The 26,312-nt window shown below is 41.0% G+C and overlaps 1 protein-coding gene and 2 non-coding genes across 3 annotated transcripts in view; 2 read left to right on the plus strand and 1 right to left on the minus strand.

The window, feature by feature from the left end:
* Positions 1-26,312, minus strand: part of LOC146970090 (contactin-associated protein-like 4) — a 209,853-nt gene that overhangs the window by 68,943 nt on the left and 114,598 nt on the right. Inside the window, exons 9-12 of the mRNA XM_085804603.1 lie at positions 21,480-21,753; positions 18,288-18,437; positions 14,922-15,093; positions 1,260-1,366 (exon numbers count right to left, since the gene is read on the minus strand). Of these exons, the coding sequence (XP_085660729.1) occupies positions 1,260-1,366; positions 14,922-15,093; positions 18,288-18,437; positions 21,480-21,753 (703 nt within the window). The remainder of the gene's footprint in view (positions 1-1,259; positions 1,367-14,921; positions 15,094-18,287; positions 18,438-21,479; positions 21,754-26,312) is intronic.
* trnal-uaa (transfer RNA leucine (anticodon UAA)) lies at positions 7,304-7,386 on the plus strand. Its single transcript has one exon. It is a non-coding gene; the product is annotated as a tRNA-Leu (tRNA).
* On the plus strand, positions 8,853-8,935 carry trnal-caa (transfer RNA leucine (anticodon CAA)). The gene has a single exon. It is a non-coding gene; the product is annotated as a tRNA-Leu (tRNA).

Raw genomic sequence — 26,312 nt, forward strand, 5'->3', positions numbered from 1 at the left:
ACCTTATAGCAGTTGTCTTGCTGTGATCTTGTAATATTTTTATTTCTCTTAATTTCTACATTTATCTCTGTGTTATTATCATTAATATATATATACCTATATATTTTGTTTCCCTTTCTAAGTAACAGTTTTATTACTCCGGCATTGTTTTTTTTTTTTTTTTTGTAGTGGTGGTGGGTGGTTTGATTATTCAATACTGTAACCACCTTTAAAGAAGGCCATCCTGTGCATCTGTCAATATTTGCTTAAAAACCAATAAAAAGAACTTGAAAGGAAAGAAAATAGCTTTTCCATCTTTACATGAACAAACAGGAGAGAGTAAGCTACAACTATACAAGTATAATATGGATAGTACATATAATTGGACATTCTGAGCCTCAGTAATGTAAAAAACACTGAAACTGAAACGAGAACAAATCATTTTTTCACTGTGACTATTAATCTTCAACTTGTTTCTAATTGAGGGTTAGGGTTGTGCTCTACACTCCTTGAATTTCAGGGCTTTGGAGGGTGTAAAATACAATTAAAGGAGGTGAGGTGGAGATCTGTGCTGATTTACTATAGTTACTATAGTTATAGCTGGGTGTCGTCTGCATAGAAGTGATATGTGTGAGCCATTCATATTGCAAAGAAAGTGGCCCCAGTAAGGATCCCTGGGGTAGTCCAGTGGGGGACGGGATGGTATTAATAGTTAGCAAATTGTTTTTTGCAGTGAAATACAACTATCACTGGGTTATTTTGGAAATATTTGAGTTCTCCTTCAAGAAATTCAGTTGCAATTTTTAAAAAAAATCACAACTATTTGAGGTTGTAAAAAAAATGTTGGACTCAAAACATGAATAATTAAACAGTTTGACCTTCACTCAATCAAAGAAATGTTTTCTGTTATTCCTGTCCAGTGTTTGATTTGCTGTTTGCAAGACGCCACGCGCATAAAACGTGAATTTCATCACCTTTGTTTAATAGCTGTAACGTCTTAATGAGTTTTAACGGCACTGTAGCAAAAGAGATTTTATTTAATCTCATTTTATCAGCTCCCTCTGTTTGCACGCTGCCTCCAGGTTTGAATTATGCAGGAGGAGGAAATATCCCTCCTCCATTATTCTGTTTGACACACACACAGCCTCACTGCTCATCTGTATTTCATCTGTCCCGTCGTCTCACCTCTCTCCCCCATCTATCTATCTATCTGTCTGAACTCTTCTCATTTTTTCCATTTACGCGGTCGCGTGGCCATGTTTGTCTGACAGGTGACTTACAGCTGTGGCAGGTGGCGCCGCTGTAGCCGCTGTCGGAGCAGTTGCAGTGGAAGACGGTCCAGGACTGGCTGCAGCGGCCGCCATGTTCACACCGACTGGGAGAACACCTGACAGAGAGAGAGAGACAGAGAGAGACAGAGAGAGACAGAGAGAGACAGAGAGGTTAGGCTCAGTGATTTATTTGCTTGTCGTCGTCGTGGCAGTTTGAATTTTTTTGTGAAGCTGCTTCTCCTTGACCTGCTGATGATGACAAACTTTCACAGAAAACAAAAAAGGAGGGAGTTGGCGCCAAACACTCAACAAGGAGGAAACGTTTTATGTGAAAACACAACATACATACACTCATTGATTTATCATCAGGCCTATTTCCACTATGAGGAGCCATTTTTGCATATTTTTTGATATTTTTTTAGATCATTATTATTAAAGCTATCAGTAAGCGATCCGGTGGTTTTGTCTAACTTCCTGTCAGCAGATGGAGTTAGCAGTCCCCGCCCTCGTCATGGATCTATTGGTCCTCGTCCCTACGTCACCACATTCAGGCGCATCCCTTGGCTGCACACACAGAGAGGACTGCCCCTTTATGCCGTTCTCTCTCCTCATTGGATAAAGGTTGTAGGATACAAGGAAAGTTTTCTCCTGGGCTCAGAGCAGAGCAGAGTGACTGACAGACCCGTGTTTCAGACCAAACACTCTATAGAAGTGATTGCTGTCGGAAGATACAACTATTTAAGACTTATATTAACACAAACATTCACCTTACTTCTGCTTTAATATTATTGAATGATGGCATGATTAGGATGTTTATGTTTTAGTTTAACTGTTTAAATGTGTATACTGGTGGATGAGGTGCACCTCACAAACGATAGCGAGTAGTCGGTTTCTCTGATGAGATGTTTTTGTTTTTCTATGATCGATCTCAAGTATAAGTTGTGGCCGCTGCAGCCGCAGACAGAAATAAAAATCTGTGTTAGATTCAAGAGAGATGCTGTGATTTAATTGTTTTTATAATTGGAGCGCGTCAGGACCACTGAACAAAAAATGGCAGCTGAAACCGGTTGCCGGTTAAAGGGCCGCCACACCCGCAGTATCAACTAAAGACGATCTGACAGTGATGCTTGGTTCTTATTTTGATCATGAAACTACAAAATGAAACAAGAGAATCACTGTTTGTGCTGCTCATCAGTTTACAAAATGTTTACACCAACATGAGGCAACGAAAAACACATCAACAGAAACCAGACTGTGCACCTGAAGTGTTGAGTGCTGAATAATCCAGTTCATCTCAGTTACAGTGTCTTTACTCTAATTACAGATTTAACGAGAACTCCCAAGTCTCTGTAAGGGTGTTGGAGACATCCAGTCCTGTTTAATCAACTTCACCTACTTCAACCCCTCTCAACAAAGTGACCAGGGTGTTGGGGTAGGAACATTTCCCTAGAAAATGAGACACTGAGAGACATCACTACTACAATGAGACACCACTACTAAACTGTAATATGTCAACATCTGCATCATGATGCACTGATAATTCAGTTAATCTGCTCCAACAGACACGAAAATATGTGAAAATACAGGTCTGTTGAGCGAAAACGAGCAAGATTGATATAACATAAAATGGTTGTTGTGGATTTAAAATCCTAATAAACTGTGAATGGTTGCTTATGCATCTTGCTGCAGTGTATTCTGGGAATATTTGTTTGTAGTGTGGTCGTGAACATCTTACCCTCCTTATCCTTATGCTTTTTATAAATGTGATAGCAGACAGTAGATAATAAGTGGTAATAACTCTGTTAAAGCGTCTACATGTTCCTTTTGCCTTCCTGTGGTTAAGTGAGCGTTCAAAAGCACCGTGTGGCGTTCTCACATCTCTTTTCTGACCGTCATCGGCCACAAAGTGCTTCATTTGTGTAAAAAAAAACCTAAACACACTTCCAGACTCTCTTCACCTTTCACATAGCGAGAGCGAGAGAGAGAGAGAAAAAGAAAACCACTTCATTAAGTTTAACAGCTCTCTTATGAAATGCAGCTTTCCATTTAGAGGAAGTAAAAACCTTTTTAGCAGCAGCTCTTCAAGGTTATTCATGTGATGGTTAAATATCCTGCTAAATAGCAGAGTGGGGCCTCAAATGGAGCATTTTTCACTTTTAATATTGGTTTGGGGACGCTTTGGGATGTTGTTAGTTTGGAATAAAAAAATGTTTTTTAAATCTTACGTTTCTTATGTTAAACTGACAGAAATGAAAAATATTCACTTGAAACACCTTTCACCCTCCTCTGAGAGATGTAAAGAATAACTTCATTACTTCATACATTTCTCTCTCGATCTTTCTTTTTCCTTTTCTTTTTTTTTTAACATAAAAGGAGAAGTTTTACTCTGAATGTTGAGCGTCTTTTTTTCTCTTCCACTTCTTCTCAGCTGCAGCCGACTGTTTGAAGAAGTTCTTTAAATGAATCCAGCTCCCAGGAGGCTTCACTGACTCGGCCCTGTGTGTTATTTATAGATAAATATCACAGTGCTGAAGCCACCATGACATCAGTCCTGTGTAGCAGGGAGGGGGGGTCTAATAAAACACATGAAACATTACAACCAGCCTCGACAGACAGCACGAGTGTGTGTGTGTACGAGCATCCGTTTATCTGTGTCTGGACGTGCTCACACATTTTTCAGTGAGTTGTCAGACGTGTGTGTGTGTGACTGTGGTGCCGATTCCCCCTGGAGAACACTTTAGATAATTCATTAAAGCCGACGATAGGGTGATTTTTTCAATAAAAACAAAGTAGGTTATTACTGAAAAGACAGAAATGAATTGTGCAGCAACAGGAAGGTGGAAAAACAATCCCATGATTGAAAAGATGGAGAAGGAGCAGAGGTTTCTGCAGGAAACAACATGACAGCAGCGTGTTTAGAGTAACAAACCAAACATTTTACAGATTGAAAATGAAGGGGAGGAAACTGCAGCATGAATCCTGCTCATGTTGAGGAACATTTATGTATGAACCTTTAATGAAAAGAGAGAGACTACGGCTACCATATCTATGCAAAGAGTGTTTATGGATATGTAAATTATATTTCACTTTAATTCCATTTTACTTTTACTTCCCGTTCTCTGCTGAATGTTAAATGACCCCAGAGTGTAAAACAGAGACAGAAACATAAAGCGCACACATAAATATTCATGTATAACTCCAAAATATACAAAACACCGATCCTCCGCAGGACGTGTGTGTGTTCCTGTGATGTTCACACTGCTTCTTTTTTTTCTTGTGTGTGTGTGTCTTCTTTTGTACCTTAAATGAAACTTGAATAAAACAGACACACAAAGTGACGACGCTACAAGCGAAACGCGTTGTTCACAGAATAAATAGTATGAGAATAGAGTCGTATCAGAGTGCGGTGGTCGTTCTTCCGTCCCACTTACATAAAACAGCAGATAACAAAAGGAAAGTCACAGTTACTCCGTGCAGATCATATGCAGAACAGTAAGTCAAGTGTTTTTGGTTGTAGGGTCAAAGTGTCAAAGTGTGTGTGATGATTATAATGTATTATTTAAAGGGAAATTGCCGTTTTTTACAATCTGGACCTGCCATTACAAGTGGTTGTGATGAAATGAGCTCCAGCCGAGAGCCGCGTATATCCGTATAATGGAGTCTACAGGGCAGCAGAATGCAGCCTCTAAATAACACATTATCTGCAGAGAAACTCCTTCATTTCACCAATATTTAGTTCTGATAGGCTAGTGCTATTCCCCTCTGAGTCCGGGGTTAGCTGTTATCAACATCCGGGGTCTGTAGGTTGACCTACTGACCTCTGACCTGGATGATGTCATCTCTGAGCGCCGCCCGGCTCATTCTGATAATAATCATTCTGCTTCGGCATTCGGGTCCATTTTTATCTCAACTAGCCGGAGCTTTAGTGAGTCCAGGTTGAGGAGAGGAAGCCTGTGGAAGCTGAACTTCATCCAGCTGTCAGAATCACGCAGAATTAGCATTAGCGGTAGCAACAAGCCGCGCCGCAGGTCAGTAGGTCAACCTACAGACCCCGGATGTTGATAACAGCTAACCCCGGACTCAGAGGGGAATAGCACTAGCCTATCAGAACTAAATATTGGTGAAATGAAGGAGTTTCTCTGCAGATAATGTGTTATTTAGAGGCTGCATTCTGCTGCCCTGTAGACTCACATTATACGGATATACGCGGCTCTCGGCTGGAGCTCATTTCATCACAACGACTTGTAATGACACCAAAGTTATCTGGGTGAGGAAATGATCGTATTTTATGCTGGAAATAAGGTCTGGACTGTAAAAAAAACTGCAATTCCCCTTTAAAGGGATAGTTCACCCTAGAATGATATTTCGCTCATTATCTACTCACCCTCATGTTGACTAAGGGCTGGAAGAAGTTTCAGAGTCCTCCGTCCCTTCTCTGAGTTACAGGGGGTCTCGGCGTAGCAGTGCATGTCCATATAACGGTTGCAAAGGGACACCGGAGCTCTTCGTAAAAAAACACACACAAAAAAACATCCAAATACCTCCATGATGCTCGTATGTAATGTCCGTCTTGTGCTGAAGCCCCAAATTGCGTAATTGTCCCGAAAAAAATTAAATAAGTCTATATTTTAAGCTTGTTTGTAGCGGAAGCTTCTCGAAGCTCCTCTTCCTGGTCCGTCCAAATCTCGCGTGATTTGCGCCGGCATCAGTGCGGTTACTGCGAATCACGCGAGATTTGGACGGACCAGGAAGAGGAGCTTCAAGAAGCTTCTGCTACAAACAAGCTTAAAATATAGACTTATTTAATTTTTTTCGGGACAATTACGCAATTTGGGGCTTCAGCACAAGACGGACATTACATACGAGCATCATGGAGGTATTTGGATGTTTTTTTGTGTGTGTTTTTTTACGAAGAGCTCCGGTGTCCCTTTGCAACCGTTGCATTGAAATGCACTGCTACGCCGAGACCCCCTGTAACTCAGAGAAGGGACGGAGGACTCTGAAAATTCTTCCAGCCCTTAGTCCACATGAGGGTGAGTAGATAATGAGCGAAATATCATTCTAGGGTGAACTATCCCTTTAAGATGCAGTGAAAAACAGAAGGGACAACACAAAGTCGTGTGACGACGACAGGAGACGATGAGTAACACGGTTTATTTATCCTCACTGGTCGGTTTCCATCTGCTCCGGTACCGGCTGGCACCTCCAGGAGGTCTGACACTAATACACACACACACACTCACACACACACACACACACACACACACACACACACACACACACACACACACACACACACACACACACACACACACACACACACACACACACACATTTTCATGTCATCTATGTTTACAAAGCTTGGCGTTGTGTTTATGTGTGTGTTGTACTTCAATCTGTCTTTATGTTCATCACCGTGTGACAGTGTGTGTGTGTGTGTGTGTGTGTGTGTGTGTGTGTGTGTGCAGGAACGTTGAGGAGAGAAACATGACTGCACAGAATCTGCTGCCTCCCTTTTATCTAGATAAAAGCAGCGAGTCAGCAGCCTGTCGGTCTTCACCTCCATTTATCTCCATTCTGCTTTAATCTGGAGTAAACTGGAGCTTTGCAGATAAAACACTTCACTTTCACTTTAAAATTGATATTTTATTCTATATATATATTTAGTGCTGTGACATCACAGTCAATGGTGAAACATCGATTAAAATGCATTTTTAAAGCCGAAATACATTAAAACATTAATGAAACATGGAATATTAATTTATGGTTACAGATTAACCTACTGATGTTAAATTCATATTTCTCTTCGATATTAAATGATCTGTTTCATTACTTTAAAATGCTCCTTTTTTATTGTTTTTGTGTCTTTTGTAATGTTTCAATGCTTTGGCTTTGTGAAGCAAAGTTTGTTATTCTGGTGTGATGCATCTCTAACTCTTTCCGTTTGGAGTTTTTAACTCCAACGCAGCATCAGTTCAATGTGATAAAGAGACCGACAGTTTCCTTCCAGTCACTGTGGATTGATCATTGGTACTGTGAACAGTGTGAACAGCACCAGGATGGCCGAGAGGTTAAGGCGTTGGACTTAAGATCCAATGGGCAAATGCCCTCGTGGGTTCGATCCCCACTCCTGGTAGCTGAGTTTTCTGTCCCACTGGACGAAGGAGGAGGATTGTGTGTCTCGTATCTCCATCAACACGGTGAAATACTGTGTGTGTTCAGATTTCTCCCTCCTGAGCCGCTCGTGTAATAATCAGCAGAGGAATTAGGATTCAGATCGAACCGAGCTGCTGTTTGCTTAGTTGCAACACGCTGGATCAGCTTGTTGGACTGGAAGCAGCGGGATGTTTTTAATCTTCACATTGTTGTTCCTTTGCAATTGCGACAACAATTGGATTCAAATCCCACTAATGGCCTTTTGTGCTTTGTCTACGATTTATACACACAACTTGTGTCTCAATCACCACAGCAGGTTGGACATGATGAGGAAACTTCACTGCAACTAATCACAACTGTTTTTGTAATATTTAATCACTTATTATTTAGTTATTTTTTGTTGTTTAATTTTAAGGAATACACCTTTAGTTTGCTTATGATATTTAGTATTGTTTGAGTTAACCTGGGTATTTATCAATGCTTTTATTTTGAAGGTACTTATATAGGTAGCTGGGGTTTACATACATGAATTCGGCGAAATAACTGGAAGTCGAGCAGCCGCCGTTACCGCGGTGACGGCGCTGTGCACGATGAACTCCCTCGGTGTCTCAGTGGCTTTGATTTGATTTTGTTTTATATAAGTTTTTATTTTTTTGAGTTGTTTTGATCATTGACACTGAGGACAAACAACCACTACAACAACCATCGACCATCGACCATCGACCATCGACCTTCCTCAGCTGCCCTGAGCCTTACCGGCAGTGTGACGTCATCATCATCATCATCATCATCATCATCATCATCATCATCATCCAGGGTTCCTACAGCTTAAGCCAAGTTAAATTTAAGACTTTTTTAGACTTTTTTAAAGCCACTTGAAATGAAATTTAAGACCGACTTCATAATAAACACAAATGCAGAAAAAAGAAAAACACCACATCAATTACATAGTGTTAGGGACAATTTGACCCACTTCCAAGGTAAAGTGACTGCTACATGAACATTGGATTGTGTCTCTTTCCAGCTGTCCTTTCAAAATAAATGTCTCTTTCCAGCTGTCCTTTCAAAATAAATGCATAAAAAGTCTGAAAAAAAACAAACACTGACTCGGGAGCTGGAGGCGGTGAGAAATTTAGCGTTGACGGCCGCCACTAACTTCTCTATGTCAAAATGTTACCAATTATTTAGAGATTTGAGACTAATTACAATCATAAAATCACACTTATCATGTGTTAACATTTTAAAGACTTTTGAAAAATTGATTGAAGACATTTTAATGCCAATTAAGGCCTTGTTTTTAGATTAATGAATTCAATGCCTTTTAAGACTTTTTAAGGATCCGTAAGAACCCCGTCATCATCATCATGGCTTATCTGCAGTGGTCATGTGACTGATAATAACGACTGAGCACAAGAGAAAAACTAAAAGATGACAGAACACAGTGTGACCAGGATGGCCGAGTGGTTAAGGCGCTGCACTCAAGATGCAGTGGACATGAGTCCTTGTGGGTTCAAATCCCACTCCTGGTAGGAGGCAGGAAGAGAGTCCTAAACTTTATGTTTTACAAGTTTAAAGTCTCTGGTAGAGAGACACAAGATCATAAATACAGTGTAAAAACTCTGCTCTGTTGATGTGACCTCACCAACAGCTGTTTGTGTTTATAAAGTCTCACTGGATGATCTGACGACAACATAGCCATGATATTAAAAATGTTATTTCTATAATTGTGGCCTGTTTCCTCCTGCATCATCATTTTTATTTTGTTAATATTGTTGTTTACATTGTGTATGTGTGTGTAAGGGAAACCTGCAAAGTATAGACTTTCGTTGCATGGTTTAAAACGCTGTTTTGATTTGATTTTTGATTGATTGATTTATTCGTCTATTCCACAAAACATTAACATACACAAACAAGTCAAAATATCATGATCAATATGGGCGAAAGGGCGAAGGCAGAAGCAAAGCTTATTAATGCCCACCCTGTTTACAGGAAGAAACATTACAATAACAAAACAAAACAAAATTTGTAGGAAAATTACACTCGAAGAGAGTAAGTAAAGTGAATAGTATCAAAACGAAACAAACAGAACCTCCATTTAGTAATAATAATTTTCTTACTTTATGTTAGTGCTACGTAAATATTTATTCAATACATTGATTTTTTTTAAAACATCCTTTTAAATTGGGTAATAGTTGTGCATGATTTTAATTCATTGTCAAGGCTATTCCATAATTTTACTCCAATAACATAAATGCATTTTTTGTTGTGTAAGTGACAGTAAAACCTCTTGCATCTTGAATCGTTAAGTTGTTTGAGTTGAAACTTAAAGGAATAGTTCACCAAAAAATGAAATTGGAGGAAGATTACAAGGTTTTTGTGTAGTTTTATGGACATTTTTGTGATTAAATGCACGGCTGCTTCTACATTGCTCTCGTTGCGCTGCCATTAAGGCTGCGCACGGACACACACACAAAACAAACGCAGATTTAACAGCCTGCTCTGAGGACACAGACACACACAGAGAGTTTAGTCTATAACTTCACATCCACAGATCCTCAGTTTAATCAACACACTGTGAGGAGTCAGACCTGCTGAATACTAATCTGATCAAAGTTGAAACAGGAAGATATTTAATTAAACCCACCGGAGCGGATTCCCTCTCTCTCTCTCTGTGTGCAGCAGAGTTCATAGATGTATGTATATGAGTGTGTGTGTCTGCTGGTTGTGTTGCCATAATTGCTTTAATTGTGCTGTTTTTAGTGTGACATTGAAACAGGAGGAAACTTGTTGTTGCTCCACATGACTTCTGTTCTCTACGACTGATCACAACAACACAGATGAAAGTGAAACACGACTTCAATGAACCTGAGCCTCTCTGTTGTTGTGTGAAGGTGAAACTGTCGCACTTGGTGATATCTTTTAGCCACAAACAAAAAAAATACAAAGCAAATACAAAGTGTGATCATTTCTCCTTTTCATGTTGAGTCAAATCACAAGTTACAGAAGCTACGAGACGGTGTCGACCTTCAGATCCCATCAAGAACACATGAAGAGGAGGAATAATAATATACACTTTGTTGTTAATATACATAACAGTTTCATTTCACATCATCATAAACGACTGAACAGCTTTAAAGGGATAGTTCAACATTTTGGCAAACTGGCCCATTCCCATAATCCCTATAGTCATAGCAGTAGGTTCGTTACCTTTAATTGTCGATGCAAGCTGTTTTTAGAACGGCGGAGCAGAGCGGTGAGCTGCTCAGAGCTACGCTACGGAGGCTCATTATGGGATTTCTTGGTTTCTCTCATCAAACTCATCAAATACACAATCCAACAACTCCACAACGCTCTGGTGGACAAGTTGTGAGCTGCACATTCACCACGCTATGAGATAATAACACAACGTTACCACACAGAGTTGTTGTAGAGGAACGTTGTGTTATTATCTCATAGCGTGGTGAATGTGCAGCTCACAACTTGTCCACCAGAGCGTTGTGGAGTTGTTGGAGTTGGACATTGCTCCATGGATTGAGCTTCTTGTTGGCTTTGTTGAAAACAAATGCACATGGAGGAGGGTTAGCTGTGAGTTTTACCACAGTGAAGATATGCACTCAACAGTAGCGCCATAGAGAAAAAAGAGACCAAAACAGCAAAAAAGCAACCGGACCTATAGCTCCCCTTTAACACCTTGTTTTCTCTCATTTCCCCTTGTATAAGTCAAGTCAAGATTTATTTCTAAAGCACATTTTAAACCAGACAGGAAGTCCGCAAAGTCATGTATAAAGTCTTTGCTGTATTTTGGCACAACGGACGGGAGATGATAGATTAAGTTCAAAAAGATGCAACTCAGAGATGCAACAGCTTGGGTCAGGCTGGTACAGACAGACGCTATACCCGGAGGAAGGAGTTCAGAAAACGGGGTGTTTGTCACATCCCCCTCTCAGGTGTTTCATTTAAAATAATAATAATTCTTAATAAGTTATTTGTCCAGGTGCAGATAAGACGACTTCTTGGTCTCCATCTACTCTATCACCTGAGGTGCAGTCAGACATCCATGGTCACCAGACCAGACGACCAGTTTGTTTGTCCTGTGACTCCACGATGCACATGACTATTGTTGTTTCATGTGTTTATGTATCTGAACAACAGCAGGGTGAGTTTCTGTGACATTTAGTTTAGACATTCATGTCACACTCAGGACGACTTTTCATCTCATCTCATCCTCCAACGTGGATCAGAGTCTTGTTGGATCGTGGTTTTACAGTTCTTCTGTGTATTACAATTATATGATAAAACATTCAGTCACTTTAAATGATGATGTAATTAAGTGACATACAACTAAAGTTTAGTATCATATACTGTATATATAATATAATATTGGAAGGCAGGTGGTCTTTTAATGCTTGCAGACTTTTTTTATAGTATCTTTCTCTCCGTGTCTCTGTGGTGTGCTTCAGTGAAGGTGTGTGTGGGCTGGGATGGAGGATTATTACGTCTGCACTCGACGGTCGGTGCAGCAGAGGCAGGACAAGGAAAGAGAAAGACGAGGAATGAGGAGTCACATTCAACCTGCACAGACACTAGGGACACAGCTCAACACCCACCGGCTGCGAGTCCGACCCTCCGCCATGACGACACCGTGGCCGACGCCGAGGAAACAAACGGCTACAGCAGGAATGAAAAAAAACCTCCTCATGTAATTAATAAAAAGTGGAACGTGATGAATTATAAAATGTCTGTGCCGTCCATGGTACTTTACATGATGCACAAGTGAGAATAATATATATTGTTCTGGGTGAAAAATAAGAGAAGAAACATTGATTTGTCAGATGTGAGCGAGGACATAAAACAAACAGGACTGTCAGCGGTTATTTCACAGCTCAGGTCTCCACTGAACAATCATTCTCCACTCCTTAATGGAAACACTTTGTGTGTATGTGTGAATGTGTGTGTTTGTGTGTGTGTGTGTCTTTCTCTCCGCACCACTTCCTCTCACAAATAAATTAGTCTGCCAAAAAAATCAAAGAAGAATTACATTTCACTTCCACAAAAGTTGTGTCTCGTATAAAACAGAGTGACAAAACAATCAAGGCAGCTCCAGAGAGAGAGAGAGGAAAAAAAAAACTTCTGATACTGAACTTTGTGGTGTTAAACTTTGTTTTCCAGCTCTCTGATGACATGATGACGAGTTCATGGACAGACAACAAGAATAGCTTAACCCCTAAACTTTAGCCGCAGCCACACGGGGTAAAATAATCATTTCCTTTGGGATAAATAAAGTATTTATCTATCTATCAAAAGATCATCTAACCTGAAACCGAGTCCAAGACCAAGACCGAACCAATGCAAGACCATTTTCAAGACCATTACTGCACCGGTACTCATTATAATCATGTGGCTTGATAGTTGGATTATTCCTCAGCTGAAAAGAAAAGATACTTTTATATAAAATCTAAACCATATTTAATGGAAACAAAGTTTGGATTGAACAGAAGAACACAGCACAGAACCTGCTGAAGTTTCCTCCCACTGTCGACTCTGGTGCAGCCAAGTTTTTCAGATGGTTACACACAAGCAGATACTTTAGTAGAACAAATTTAGCTACTGTATGTTAAAGTTATTGAATTACATCACATGAACCAAGAAAAAAAGAAAAAAAGAGAAAAACTCCAGAGTCCAGCTCAACCGAGACAAGACCAAGACCGAGAAAATGTGGTCTTGGTCTCGAGTACCACAAACACTACTGTACCACCTTCATGTCTATGTTTGATGTAAAAATGATGAAATTAAAGCTTTGACAAACTTGCCACTTTGACTTTGTGTCTGTTATTTTATGTCAAACTGAACGTGCTGCAGCTCAGAGCCTGAAAGAAAACAACTATAACTGTACAAGGTGACACAACACGAGTCCCTCTGTGTGAAGCCAGAAGCCTGCAGCGAAGAGGACGGCTGTGTTGGAATCAAACTCATATGGGTCCAAACCCTGTCTCTATAATAACTGGTCTGTGTTTCCACATGCGAATGAGCCGACGACACGTGGAAAAACAACGGAGGTGAACTCTTCACTAAATTTATTAAACTGTGTTTGCCGTGAACTTTTCCTAAAGTGCTGCAGACACAGCTTAGTTGAATCTAATGTGTGTTTATGTGCAGTAACAGTAACGGTTTGGACGCAGCGCTGCTTTGATTACTGCTGAATGTTTGACATTTCAGACTCAGGCTCTCTGGTATTTAACTTACTGGGTTTAGAAATTGAACTGTAACGAGGTCTCAGCTCAGCAGCAGCAGCAGCAGCACTGGTTTTAAAGGTCATGAGCTGCCGTCAATGGAAAATCGGCTTAATTGTCACATCAAATTATAATTTAACATGCTGCTCGTACACTTATATAGGCTCTAATGCAGAGTCTGTATAGGACTGTCAACACTTATACGTACAGTTAGTGTTGTTAGTGTTGTGATCTGACCTTGATCAGTTGGTTGGGCTGAAGAGAACTGATGATTTAATTTTAATCACCCTGCAGTGGAAAGTGAAGCTGCTGCTACATTCACATGGACTACAGCCACGTGACAGAACGGCACAATGGCAAAAAGATACACACAGGACAATATGTTGCTATGCCGATGGTGTATCGTGTATTATTTAAAGGTCCAGTGTGTAAAATGGGGGGAAACCGTGATATCTAGCATTCAGATTCTAGATCACCCCTCCCGTCGGCAAAGTGACGGTGGCCTCCGAGGACAAAAAAACTGGTTTACCACAACTGGGAGTCTTTCAGGAGCATGGAGCCATGAGGTGAAGATCTAAACCATTTTAGGATATGTTGCTGCTGTTTCCTCCTCCTTCTTCTTTCCTTCCTCCTTCTTCTTCGTGAAACTCGTGAAACGCGCTCTCTGGTTGGCTGGATTTTCCGTTCGGGGCTGCCGTACAAACATGGCGGTACAAGATGGCGACACTCTCTAAAGCAAGACCCTACGCTATATGTATAGAATAATAATTATAAGGCTACGAAAACCAAACAAATTTTATATTATAGCAATTATACACTTATACAAATATATTCATGGGTAGTATATTCAGATTTTGCCACTAAACCTTGACAATTATTACACACTGGACCTTTAATGTTATTATCATATTGTAGGTATACATATATGGGGATAAAATTCTGATTCCTCTTGATGTTGCATTGCAAATTGAAACTTATGTTAAATTCCCTCACCCGTCCGTGGCAGTAGAAGGTAAAAGGTTAAAATACTCTGGATGGTACAGCAGGTCTGCCTGATTCCATGTGAACGCTGCATGAGAGGAAAACAGGACGGCACAGTGGATAAGGTGGTCGTGCTCCTAATGCAGTGGACACCTGGTGGGTTCAAACCCCGCTCTTGGTCGGAGAGTTATGATCTGTAAACTTTAACCTGGATAAGAATCAGTCCATCAACCTGGACTGAACACCTAGATTTCAACAACAACCAGGTCGGACTTATCTCCATTAGTCTCCTTGTGGTTCTGACCTGTCGATGATGCCGCACATGTCGATCTGCAGGTGGCTGTAGTTTCCCAGCAGCCTTTGCTGCACCAGGATCAGGTCCACCGGCTGGTTGTCCACGGTGAGGAGGCGCATGCAGCCCTGGAAGATGTCGAAGGGGTTTCTACAGCCCTGACCGTCGTCTTCAGCTGGACAACCTGAACCGAGAGAAACAACAATATAAAGAGGGGGAGATAGACCGGGGTTGGTTGGCTACACTTTTCACTCTTTGCCATAGCTCTCTGGCATCATTTATGTGAGAATATTCAAACCAGCATTAAATGAAAGGTTAAGGTGTCAGCTTTAACTAAATGTCCACAGTTATATTCTAAAATCAATTTATTTGTGAATAAAATCATACTGCGCACTTCATGGGGTTGGTTGGCACAATGTAAAAATGAATGGATGAAGCAACCAATATAATAATAAATAGGAAATTTTATTCTAATATATTCAAATTTAAGAAGATAGCATGTATATGCATGCATATATTTGCATGTATAACACTAAAACAGGGCATTTAAGGCCACGAACAAGATAACACGTACACAGAACATTAAACAGTAAATGATTTTAGCTTCTTTTTTTTTTAAAGAGAAAATATTCAATGGACATAGAACCTCTCAGTCATTTTCAGATGTTTTAACAAACTAGATAAGTGCAGCTCAAGCAGATGATCATTTTGATGTCACATTTGTGAGTCTGTGACCAACAGGAGGCCAGAAAACAGGGGTGTGCCATCAACCCCTGTAGCCAACCAACCCCGGTCTCCCCTAAAATACACAAACTGGAACTAAAACAACACACGGTTCAAGACGCTGATGACTTCACATCTCACTTGTATCCCGTGTTTTATAAACCGCTATTAATTTCACCGAGACGTTCCTGGAGGAAAATAAACTAGTCTGTCTTGGACGACACAGCGAGCGCCATTCGACTTGATTAAACACAGACGATTGGTTGTGTGTTATGGAGCTATTAACACAAATGGCAGATAGATCACAGCTAAAGTGGAAAACAAACCCACTGCCATGATTAAAACTCACTCGGAGTTTAGGTGACGGCTGAAAACACACTAATTAATGTGCAGTCGTGGTGTAGACAGTTGTGTGGGCTTTAAAGGGATAGTTCAACATTTTGGCAAATTGGCCCATCACCATAATCCCTATAGTCATAGCAGTAGGTTCGTTACCTTTAATTGTCGGTGCAAGCTATTTTTAGAACAGCGGAGCAGAGCTGTGAGCTGCTCAGAGCTACGCTACGGAGGCTCATTATGGGATTTCTTGGTTTCCCTCATCAAACTCATCAAATACACAATCCAACAACTCCACAACGCTCTGGTGGACAAGTTGTGAGCTGCACATTCACCACGCTATGAGATAATAACACAACGTTACCACACAGAGTTGTTTTAGAGGGAAATTCATGCAAAACCACTGATGCACGTTGCCTTCAGGGACAGTTTTTCATCATCAGTCTCTGTATTTCCCTCTAAAACAACTCTGTGTTGTAACGTTGTGTTATTATCTCATAGCGTGGTGAATGTGAATGTGATGAGGGAAACCAAGAAATCCCATAATGAGCCTCTGTAGCGTAGCTCTGAGCAGCTCACGGCTCTGCTCCGCCGTTCTAAAAATAGCTTGCACCGACAATTAAAGGTAACGAACCTACTGCTATGACTATAGGGATTATGGCAATGGGCCAATTTGACAAAATGTTGAACTATCCCTTTAAAACCCACTTGCGGTCAAAAAAAAAAAGTTGTACCACACTAAGTGATGATTTTGTAGTGGATTATGTTTTGTTTTTTTTAAAGCTACTAGAATAATGTAAATATACAGCAGGTGGGTCAGAGTCTGATCCAATTCCTTTGTAGTTACTTTAATTTGAAAAGAGGAAGTTGCGACCGGGTGATGAAAAGCCTCCAGCTTTTAAAAGAACAGGCCGGGACTGTAATATCTCTGAGGAGCGAGAGGACAAAAGAGATGAGATTTGAGAAAAAAAAAAATTAAATAAAAAAATAAAAAAAAGGCAGAGGAAGCTGACGGAGAATGAAAGAGAGAGGGAAACGGAGGAGAGGAAGGAAGATATTAAGAGAAAGACGAGAGAGGAAGGACAGAGAAGAGATAAAGCAGACTTATAACTTTCATCATAAAACAGCCAGAAGCCAAATCTGATTCTGCCACACACACACACACACACACAGTTATAGAGGTGAGTATTGACGACACCAACTGCACCGATCAAATATTAACACGCGTCTTTAAGGGGTTAGAATCCGACAAAGTTCATTTAAAAGCTCGGTGAAGCAGGAAAGAAGAAGACGAGTCAGTTTTCTGCTCCGACTGCAACATGAAGCCGATGATATAATTCCAACAAAACGCAAATAAATAAATAAATAAATAAATGAAACAAAAAAATCGAAGCAGCAGTTGAATTTAGCGTGACAGTCTGGGCCCTCGCAGGCTGCTGGGATCAAAAGAGGGAAAAAAAAGGGGGAGTGCGGGTGAAATGAAGAAAAATCCAGACATGAAAGGCAGGAATAAATTGTTTAATTTATAAATGAGAGGCATTAAATTCATCTTTTAGTTAAATATTACTAAAATGAGAATAAATAAATCCAAAAAAATCCTAATATAGCTTAACTATCAGAATGAGTGAGAGCCGTAATTAGGCAATAAAAACTTCTCAGCAGCAATTTGCATCGTTAATGTAAATTTATGCCGTGTTTCTCCTGTGAAAATGAATTAAAGTGATTATTATCGATGTCCAGACTAGCGCTCATGTGAAAGAAATACTGTTTTAGTTTGTTTAGTTCAGACAGGGTTTATACAGGAATCTTGAAGTTAATTTTAATACCTTTTTAAGACTTTTTCAAGACCTTCTCAACATTTTTTAACACCTCACCACCACTTCAAGCTGTAACCATTTACATCAGTGACACTTTTAACTGAACAGTTTTAGTTTTTGTGATAAAGACTCTAGACCACTATGATACAACACCAGAATTCATAATAGGCTGGAATAATAAATCAGAGGCAAAGTTTATCGAAAAAAAACATTGCTCAACTCTCAAAAAAACAAAAACAACAATCTTCTTTTCTTTTTCATGAACCGGTTCATCTTTGTTTTTTAATAAAACAAATAAATTCACACACTTCTGCAATGTTTTTTACAACTCAAACTCTTGGACAGCTAATTCAGAAAAAATACCTTCAATATTTAAGACTTTATAAAGTCGTGAAAAGACTTTTTACGGGTCTTAATTTTACCCAAATTGATTTATCACCTTTTAATACTTTTCACAACCCCGCGGATACCCTGTCAGATCCAAATATGTTCCTCCTCTTACCGCCGAAGAAGAGTTGACCTCCGGCCGCGATGGGAAACGAGGGGTTGCCGTGAGCGACGCCCCCGTCCCCGTCGTCCACGGCGACCGTCAGACGTCCTCGTCCAGACGTGAGCTCCACCGAGTGCCACTGACCGTCGCTGAGAGACGAACCTGAGGGATGAAAACATCACCGCTGGTTGTTCAGGAAGATAAAATCTAAATAAAGTGTTTGGTTTTAACGTCCTTGAGACAAATATTGAGTTGTTGGACTTCACATGAATGTAACTGTAACAATCCTGACCAGTAATTCACCGGTAATGTGAATTTTTCTTTTTAAATTTACAAAGAATCACAGTTTGCAGCTTCTGAAATCTGGATATTTTGCTCGTTTCCTCAGTTTTTACAAGGAGCAAACTCAACGTCTTTGGGTTTCTGACTGTTCACATGTTCACTGACCAATTAGAGCTCTGAGCTCTGCAAATTCATTAAACAATTAAACCTGGATGAGCCCAAATACAGGCTAAAACAACAGAGGCAATCAAGCTTTTGCAGTAGTTGCCCCTAAACACATTTCTTCTCCCGGGCTTTTGGACCCGTGTGAGACAAAACTTTGTCCTGAATGTACAGCTGAATGTACAGTTTTGTCTCTATGCACATTGTGTATTTTCACATTTGTATTTATCTCTGTCTTTGTTGAAACTGTATTTTGGAAACGCACACTAGTATTATTTTATTACTCTTTATTTTCTGTATAACACCTACAGTCGGTTGTTTAAAAGGTGCTACATCAGTAAACGTGACCTTGAGCTTGACCTTTTTAAAATCAAACTGAATATGTTTACCTGTGCATCAGGGGAGGAACGATGAGCAGTTCCACAACTATCTGACATTTTATAAACCGATCTAATCCTGGTCAGATGTATTGATGATGAAACAAACTGTTTTAGCTGCAGCAGCCTGTGATGCCGCCGCCGGCAGCTTTCTGTACAAGTTACTTGACAGAGAAAGGAAAATGGAGGCAATTTGATAAAACACAATAACACAACACACAGAGTTATTTTATTTTATGAGACCAGGGCCTGAGATAGAGGATGGGACGGGGGGGAAGAGGGGGTTTTAGCACTTTCGCCACCTAGCAGGAAGGTCCTGGTTTGATTCTGGGTGGATTTTGCATGTTTTCTCTTTATCTATGTGGGTTCTCCTGCTTCCTCTCACAGTGCAAACATACCGCAGTGTGTGAATGTGAATGTGTGTGCATTGTTTGTCTCTATATGTCGGCTCTATATTTCACAATTTATAATTTATTTATCATATTTTTACTTACTCACAGTTTATCATATACTTTTCTTTTCTTGGAAAGTGTTTTAAGCATTTTTTAAAAAGAATTATGGACGATATGCCTTTCTGTGTCTTTTAACTTACTACTTAATCCCTCTGTGCCTGGACGTGTTCACTGTGTGTAAACAATGCGTCAGAGCTCTGTCATCCTATTGGTCAACATCAAGATTCACGTCATAGGAGATATCAGACAAGGCGAAGAAATGCAAAATAAAAGCTAACATGCTCGACTTTCCATTGAGCCGTCGTACAGCGTTGTACACTCAAAATCGCTGTTTGTTAGTCACGTTACACTACACTGTTGTTTTGTTGCTGTTTTGTTTCTTTGAGGTAATGTGGGAGATAATTTTTGGATTATTCTGTTATATGTACCGTATTGACCCGAATATAAGACGACCCTGAATATAAGACGACCCCCCTTTTTCAAGACCTGTCTTTGGAAAAATAGCTTTTTCAGACAAAATCAAAGAAAAAATTAATCTTTTTAAAATCATGTTTTCAGTATCTGTGAAATAACGTTCTGGTAGATTGTAGCGCCCACTGATCTCTCTGAATGTGTGTAGGTGTGTGTCCATCTCTCTTGCGCTCTGTAAACACAAAAAGGCACACGCATCAATTGCGGTGTTTTATTTTGAAAATTGTTTTGATTTTGAAAGTTGAGCGGATTCTCTCGTGTTTCTTTGTTTGACCTGCCGGCTTGACGCGATCGCTCGCAGCTCGCGCACAAAATAGACCAGACACCGAAACGATTGCTGCAGGACGTCTGGTGTGAACGACACAATCGTTTAACATGAGCCCCGAAAGGAAACTGGCTCAGCTTCTCGGCGCTTCGCAGCTATTCGGCGCCTCCGTGTCCGGTGTGTCCCTGTCCCCGGCGACAACGCGGCCGTAGCCGCTGTGATATGACGACCCCGCCCCCGGAGGAACTGTGAAGGAGTCAGCTGTGATTAAAATGACCTAAACCGAGTCGAGTTGAGCTGTAACTGTGTGGCAGCGCTCTGCTGTGTGGCGAAGGGGCAACACCCACACACACACACACACACACTTGGCGCACACACGCGCAATCATCCTCTCAGATGCAGCTGCATCTCACTAGTGTGTGTGAGTGTGAGAGGAAGAAAAGCCCTGACTTGCTTGGAGAGACGTTGTTTGGTGTCACCCGCTGATTTGCATATATAAATATCTAGACCCCGAATATAAGACGACCTGTCTTTTTCAGACTTTTTTTGACGGAAAAAATATCGTCTTATATTCGGGTCAATACGGTATTTAATGTGATATTATGTATGGGTTATTGAAGTTTGTATTTATTTTTGGTAACACTTTACTTGAATAGGTATTCATAAGATTGACATAACAGCTGTCATAAACATCATGACAGCTGTGGTTAAGTGTCATTCGGTAAGTTATGTCACTTTTAATGCAAAGTTGACATTGTTTGAGATGTTTTTGTTCTGACAACTTGACATAAAGACAATTTAAACTGTCATAGCAGACCTAATGGACAAACTTTAAAAAATGATGTCAAGTTCTCATAACAAGGAACATCTCAAACAATGTCAACTTTGCATCAAAAGTGACATAACTTACCGAATGACACTTAACGACAGCAGAAGTATTCATTGATGTTTATGACAGCTGTTATGTCATGGTTATGACAGTGTTATGTCAATCTTATGAATACCTATTCAAGTAAAGTGTTACCTTATTTTTTGTATGTTGTCATTATTTTAAGTCTAATGTAGAGGATTTATATCCTGTATCAGATGTATTTTCATTAAATCACACGTCCAATTCTCGTTCCCAATGTTCATAATCAGGCCCGACCCTGAAAATCATGTGGTTTGATCCTGCCTTACAGGCCGTTGGACCGACCTGCACTGATCTCCAGCGGCGCCCTGCCAGCCTGGTGGACCTGCAGCCGCAGCCGGGCGTCGCTCAGGTGCAGCCAGACGACGCCGCCGTGGCCAGGGAGGTCAAAGGTCAGCAGCAGCCCGGCCTCGTTCCACGTCCTGAACTGAAACCCCACGGACACCGACACGCCCCCTGATGCCGCGGTCGTCGCCCCCGGCAACCGCAGGAAGCTCTGGGGGCCGGGGAACGTCACGGCGACGGAAACCGGCTCAGCACAAGAGAAGGTCACGTTGCCCTGAGACAGAGAGAGAGAGGAAGATGATCATCACCACGGAGATAAACCAACAGGAAACATGAACCACTCGATGGTTTAGACAGATGTTGTCGAGCCACTGGAAAGAATCACTGACTGAAGGCCAAACAACACATATTAGAATGTATATGGACGCCCTTCATTGAATATGTCAAGGACTCAGACATAACAGACAATCAGATCAATGACTGATAGCTGTGGATATACGTAGCAGTTTCCAAGATCGTGATTATTATTATCTTTATTTTTTTATTATTGTCCTTTTTCTTTTTTCTTTCAGATACCCGTAGTTTTTCATTGTATCATTTGATAGGACTTCACTACAGTAAGTGGTGTAAATCATCTGCTTAAATAACATGAGAAGCATACTGCTCTGTGTTCTATGTGATTATTTGTTTTATGTTGTGTTTTGAACATAATAAGGCAGCTAACATACTGTATGCTGTATGACATGTTGCAGGAATGTCAAAGACTGTATTTCCCTTTGCTATGCTGCTTAAAATTCAAATAAAGATATTGTGGAAAAAAAAAGAAACATGAAACATGAATATTAATCAGTTGCAGGGGGCGTGTCGATGTCACCGCGTGTCGCCGTGATCTCATCAGCGAGTCTCCTTGAGAGTAAAAAAAAAAAAAGAAAAGCTGTGGATGCAGATTGAGAAGACCCAGTGTGACCCGGCTCAGAGGTGCAGAGGAGATGTGTGTGTGTGTGTCTATGTGTGTGTGTGTGTCTATGTGTGTGTCTGTGTGTGAACAGGACTACGGTATATAGACGTTTCCGTCGCGGTCCATTGTTCTGAGTTGTGGTAATGACACCGGGGTTCATTGCTAAAGCTGCAGCAGCAACACATTACTCTGCCTGCGCCAGCGGTCGGTCTCTGCTGGGAATATCAGCCTGCTATCTTTATAATGCTCCGGAAACACAGATGACATCTAAAAGCCCTTTGTAGAGCTGTTAAAGTGATGTATGGAAGTACAACGGTGGAGGTGCAGGGTACGGCGCTACTGCAAAACATAAAGTAAGAAGTGAGCTATAAAACCCCCTCCCCCCTCCTCCCTCCTCCCAAAAAACCATTCACTAACACACATGCACACGCTGCTCTTGAGCAATTTTCAATACGTTATCAAGGTCCACGTCTCTGGAATCAGCTACCTGACTATCTGAAAAAAAAAAAAAATGTAACTTCATTTAAAAAGGCTCTTAAAAAGTACCTTGTCAGTCAGTTAAGTTAAGTTTATTGTTGTCGTTGCATAAAAACATATACAACGGCATTTCGTTTGGCAGCAAAGAGCTAAGTGTCAATAAATAATGAAGTGTTTGCACACATATAAAGTGCAAAGTGCCAGTGTCAAATAAATAATTATGCATCAACATATTAAAAACATAAGTTACATTAAAAACAAAAACAATATCAACCACAGCTCGTGTTTATGTGTGTGCGTATAAGCTGGTTGGGGTCAAACCATTGTTTTGCATTATTCATTCATTCATTCATTCATGTATTTTTCCTTCTTTTTCCTATATTCACTGTATAATCACTAACTTTTTTCTACTTATTTTTCGTTATCCTCTAAATCATTCCTTATTTACTTGTCTTTACTTGTAACAAATTTGTTTTTTGAATATGTTCTTCATGGGTGAGGTTTTCATATAAGCCATTTTGGGTTTCATACCTCCCCTTCACACATCCCAATCATAATGATTGTTCACACTATTACTATTATACATATATACCCCTGCATTCAGGAGGCTAAAAGTGACCTCTCTCTATTAAAAAGCACCATAATCATGTTAATACCACCTTAAAAGCTACACTGCTGCCTCCATTAGATCTGCAGCCGTGCATGTCTGTGAGTCTGTGAAGGTTTTTCCTTGCTCCTCTGCTCTGTGGTCCTTCACTGTAATGAGGGATCATTTATCAGAGCTGCTCTCTCCTTCTCTCTCTGCACTTATTTCCAGTGTAAAACCGTCTAAAGGTCCTAATGACAGAGACACGGGGAGGCGTTAGTCTGAGTCTGAGTCTGAGTCTGAGCAGCAGCTACACTTCCCTCTGTCCCCTCATCACTCTCTGACCTCGTTAAGTGCTCATTAGCTTCATCATTAACCAGATAGCAGCTTGTTAGCAGCAGCAGCAGCATCCAGATGATTTCCCAGCGGTGCTCTGCTCCGTCGACACACACACATGCACAAACACAAACACACACACGTGTACAGTAGCTCTACACGTGCACAACCTCCCGTGTTGTGTGTTGGTGGTTATTTATGGTTGTGTGGGAATCGCTTCATAGTCGGAGCAGCATCGGTGAAATGTGTGTCATGGTTGTTTGTCGGGACGTCGTAATAAGAAAACACCAAGCAGAATGATTTATTAGTGTTTGGCAGGCGAAGAAGAATTTGTAAGAAACCTCGAGCCTGCTCAGTTTTTTTTTTTATTTCTTATTTTTCGGTGGCTCAGTTCCAGCCACTGACGACGACGCTCTTCTATTCTCCAACTTCTTCTCACTTAGAAAAAAAAAAGAAAAAAAAGAAAAGGGCCGGAGAGTCCAGAGAGTCTGAGCAGCTCAACATCAAAGAAGCTTTTCTCTGCTTTTTTCCCCAAATGATTTACATGATCTGTCGTCATCACGCTGGAGATGTTAAAACCTGCTCTATATGAGGCCACAGCGGGGTTAAAGCAGCAGCAGCAGCAGCAGCAGCAGCAGCAGCAGGGCTGGTAACTGAGCCGCAGAACAACGGGTTCAAATTAAAGTAAAGGCTCTGTCAGATTTGCTCTGAGGTGAACATTAAAAAATTATATATTACTAGTACGAGTAGATTCTCACATCAAGTTCAAGCTGCATTTATTAATTTTTGTCCTTTATTCTGCAGAATAAATTGAATAAATAAAACAAAAAGTCTTCTGGTGTAGCTACATGCTCTTATTTAACTGTCTTTGTTGTTCCTGTCAGAGTTTGTGTTTTCAGAGCAGACGATGCCAGAAGTGACTTTGATATGATTAAACTCAAGGTTTCGTTAATTTAAGCTGTGTAGCCTCCTGCCCCAGACAGCAGCCGTTGTCATGACAACAAAGGGAAGGAAACACAGGCTGTGTTCGAAATCACCCCCTATCACGGATGTAGTGCACTATATAGTGTGTTCGCCATTTTGTAGTGTTGTTCGAATTCTCCGCAATTAATTTAATCCACTATGTAGTGGATGACAAAACACCCACAATGCACCGCAACATTGAGTGAACAAGCGATGTACACTACTTTCTACTCCCGTATCCCACAATGCAATGCGGTCGTGTTTTGCCAGAGAAGAAGAGGAAGCTAATTAGCATGTTAGCTACGATTTATTTAGGCAATTTACCAAAAAAACTCCTCAGACATATTTGCCTTCGCTCCGTTTGCCTCGCCTGAGGAGCAGGAGTTGGGCAGCAGCATCCCAACATTAACAGGCAACATTAAATCAATCTAATTAAGAAACTGTAGTAGAATATGTAGTAAATACGATCTGACGAGCTAAGCTAATAGCCACAGAGCATAGCCACAGAGCCGCTAACGGCTCACGGTCGGGACACAAAACAGTAGTTTACCAAACCAAACTTCCGATATTTCAACAGTTTATTGTCCGAGTAACACAACCACACAGAATCACATCCTAAAATGTTCCCGCAAGGGTCTGGTTTTTCTTATTTTATTTTTTATGTGTCCGGTTTGTTTCATACATCCATGGTTTGTTTACATGATTCTCGGCGCGTCTGCTTCCGTCACAGCAACACCTGGCGCATCAGCTGACGCAACCACGTCCAGAAAATTACCGTCTAGTGTCCGAATTCTCCTCCCGTCGTTCCCTACATCGTGTACATGATGTAGTCCACTATATCATATACATGATGTAGTGGATAGGGAGTGAGTGAGTGAGTGGATGATTTCGAACACAGCCACAGTCTGAGTGAAGCTCTGGAGCCGTGGGCCGACAGCCGACCGTCACCAACACCGAGCCTCTGGTGTTATGCTTTTATACCGTCTCGGTGAGCTGTGAAGACGGTGTTAGCGGCTGGATGCTAACCGGCGCTACCGCTACGCTAGCCGAAGTTAGCATCGAGCTAGCTCACAACGGCCCTAATGCTTGTTACCAGTCGAGGCTTTAGTTGTCGGTGACGGTGGGCAGTGTTGCCAACTCCTCAGTAAGCAAAGTCGCTATTGGCTGTCGTAAAAGTCGCTAAAAGTCGCTAAATGACGTCATTATCTCAGCGGGGGGGGGGGCGGGCAGCGGCGCTCTTTATGTCTGTGGCGTGGAGCAGTGCGTCTCTGAATGCAGCGGAGGCAGCTCCGTGACACTACTGTGTGTAGGCTGAATACCTGTGAGTGCCCGCGGCAGCGCCGCTGCTCGTTGAAAACAGCTGTGATAACGTGATTTCAGGTCCAGAAACGTTTGTAATATCACGGGAAAAAGTCGCTAGATTTGTCGCTAGTCGCTTTTGACAAAAAAAGTCACCAAGAGGGGTTGGAAAGTCGCCAGATTTAGCGACAAAGTCGCCAAGTTGGCAACACTG

Source organism: Trachurus japonicus, chromosome 17, assembly GCF_045865225.1.
Source record: "Trachurus japonicus isolate A0001 chromosome 17, Traja_1.0".
NCBI lineage: Eukaryota > Metazoa > Chordata > Actinopteri > Carangiformes > Carangidae > Trachurus > Trachurus japonicus.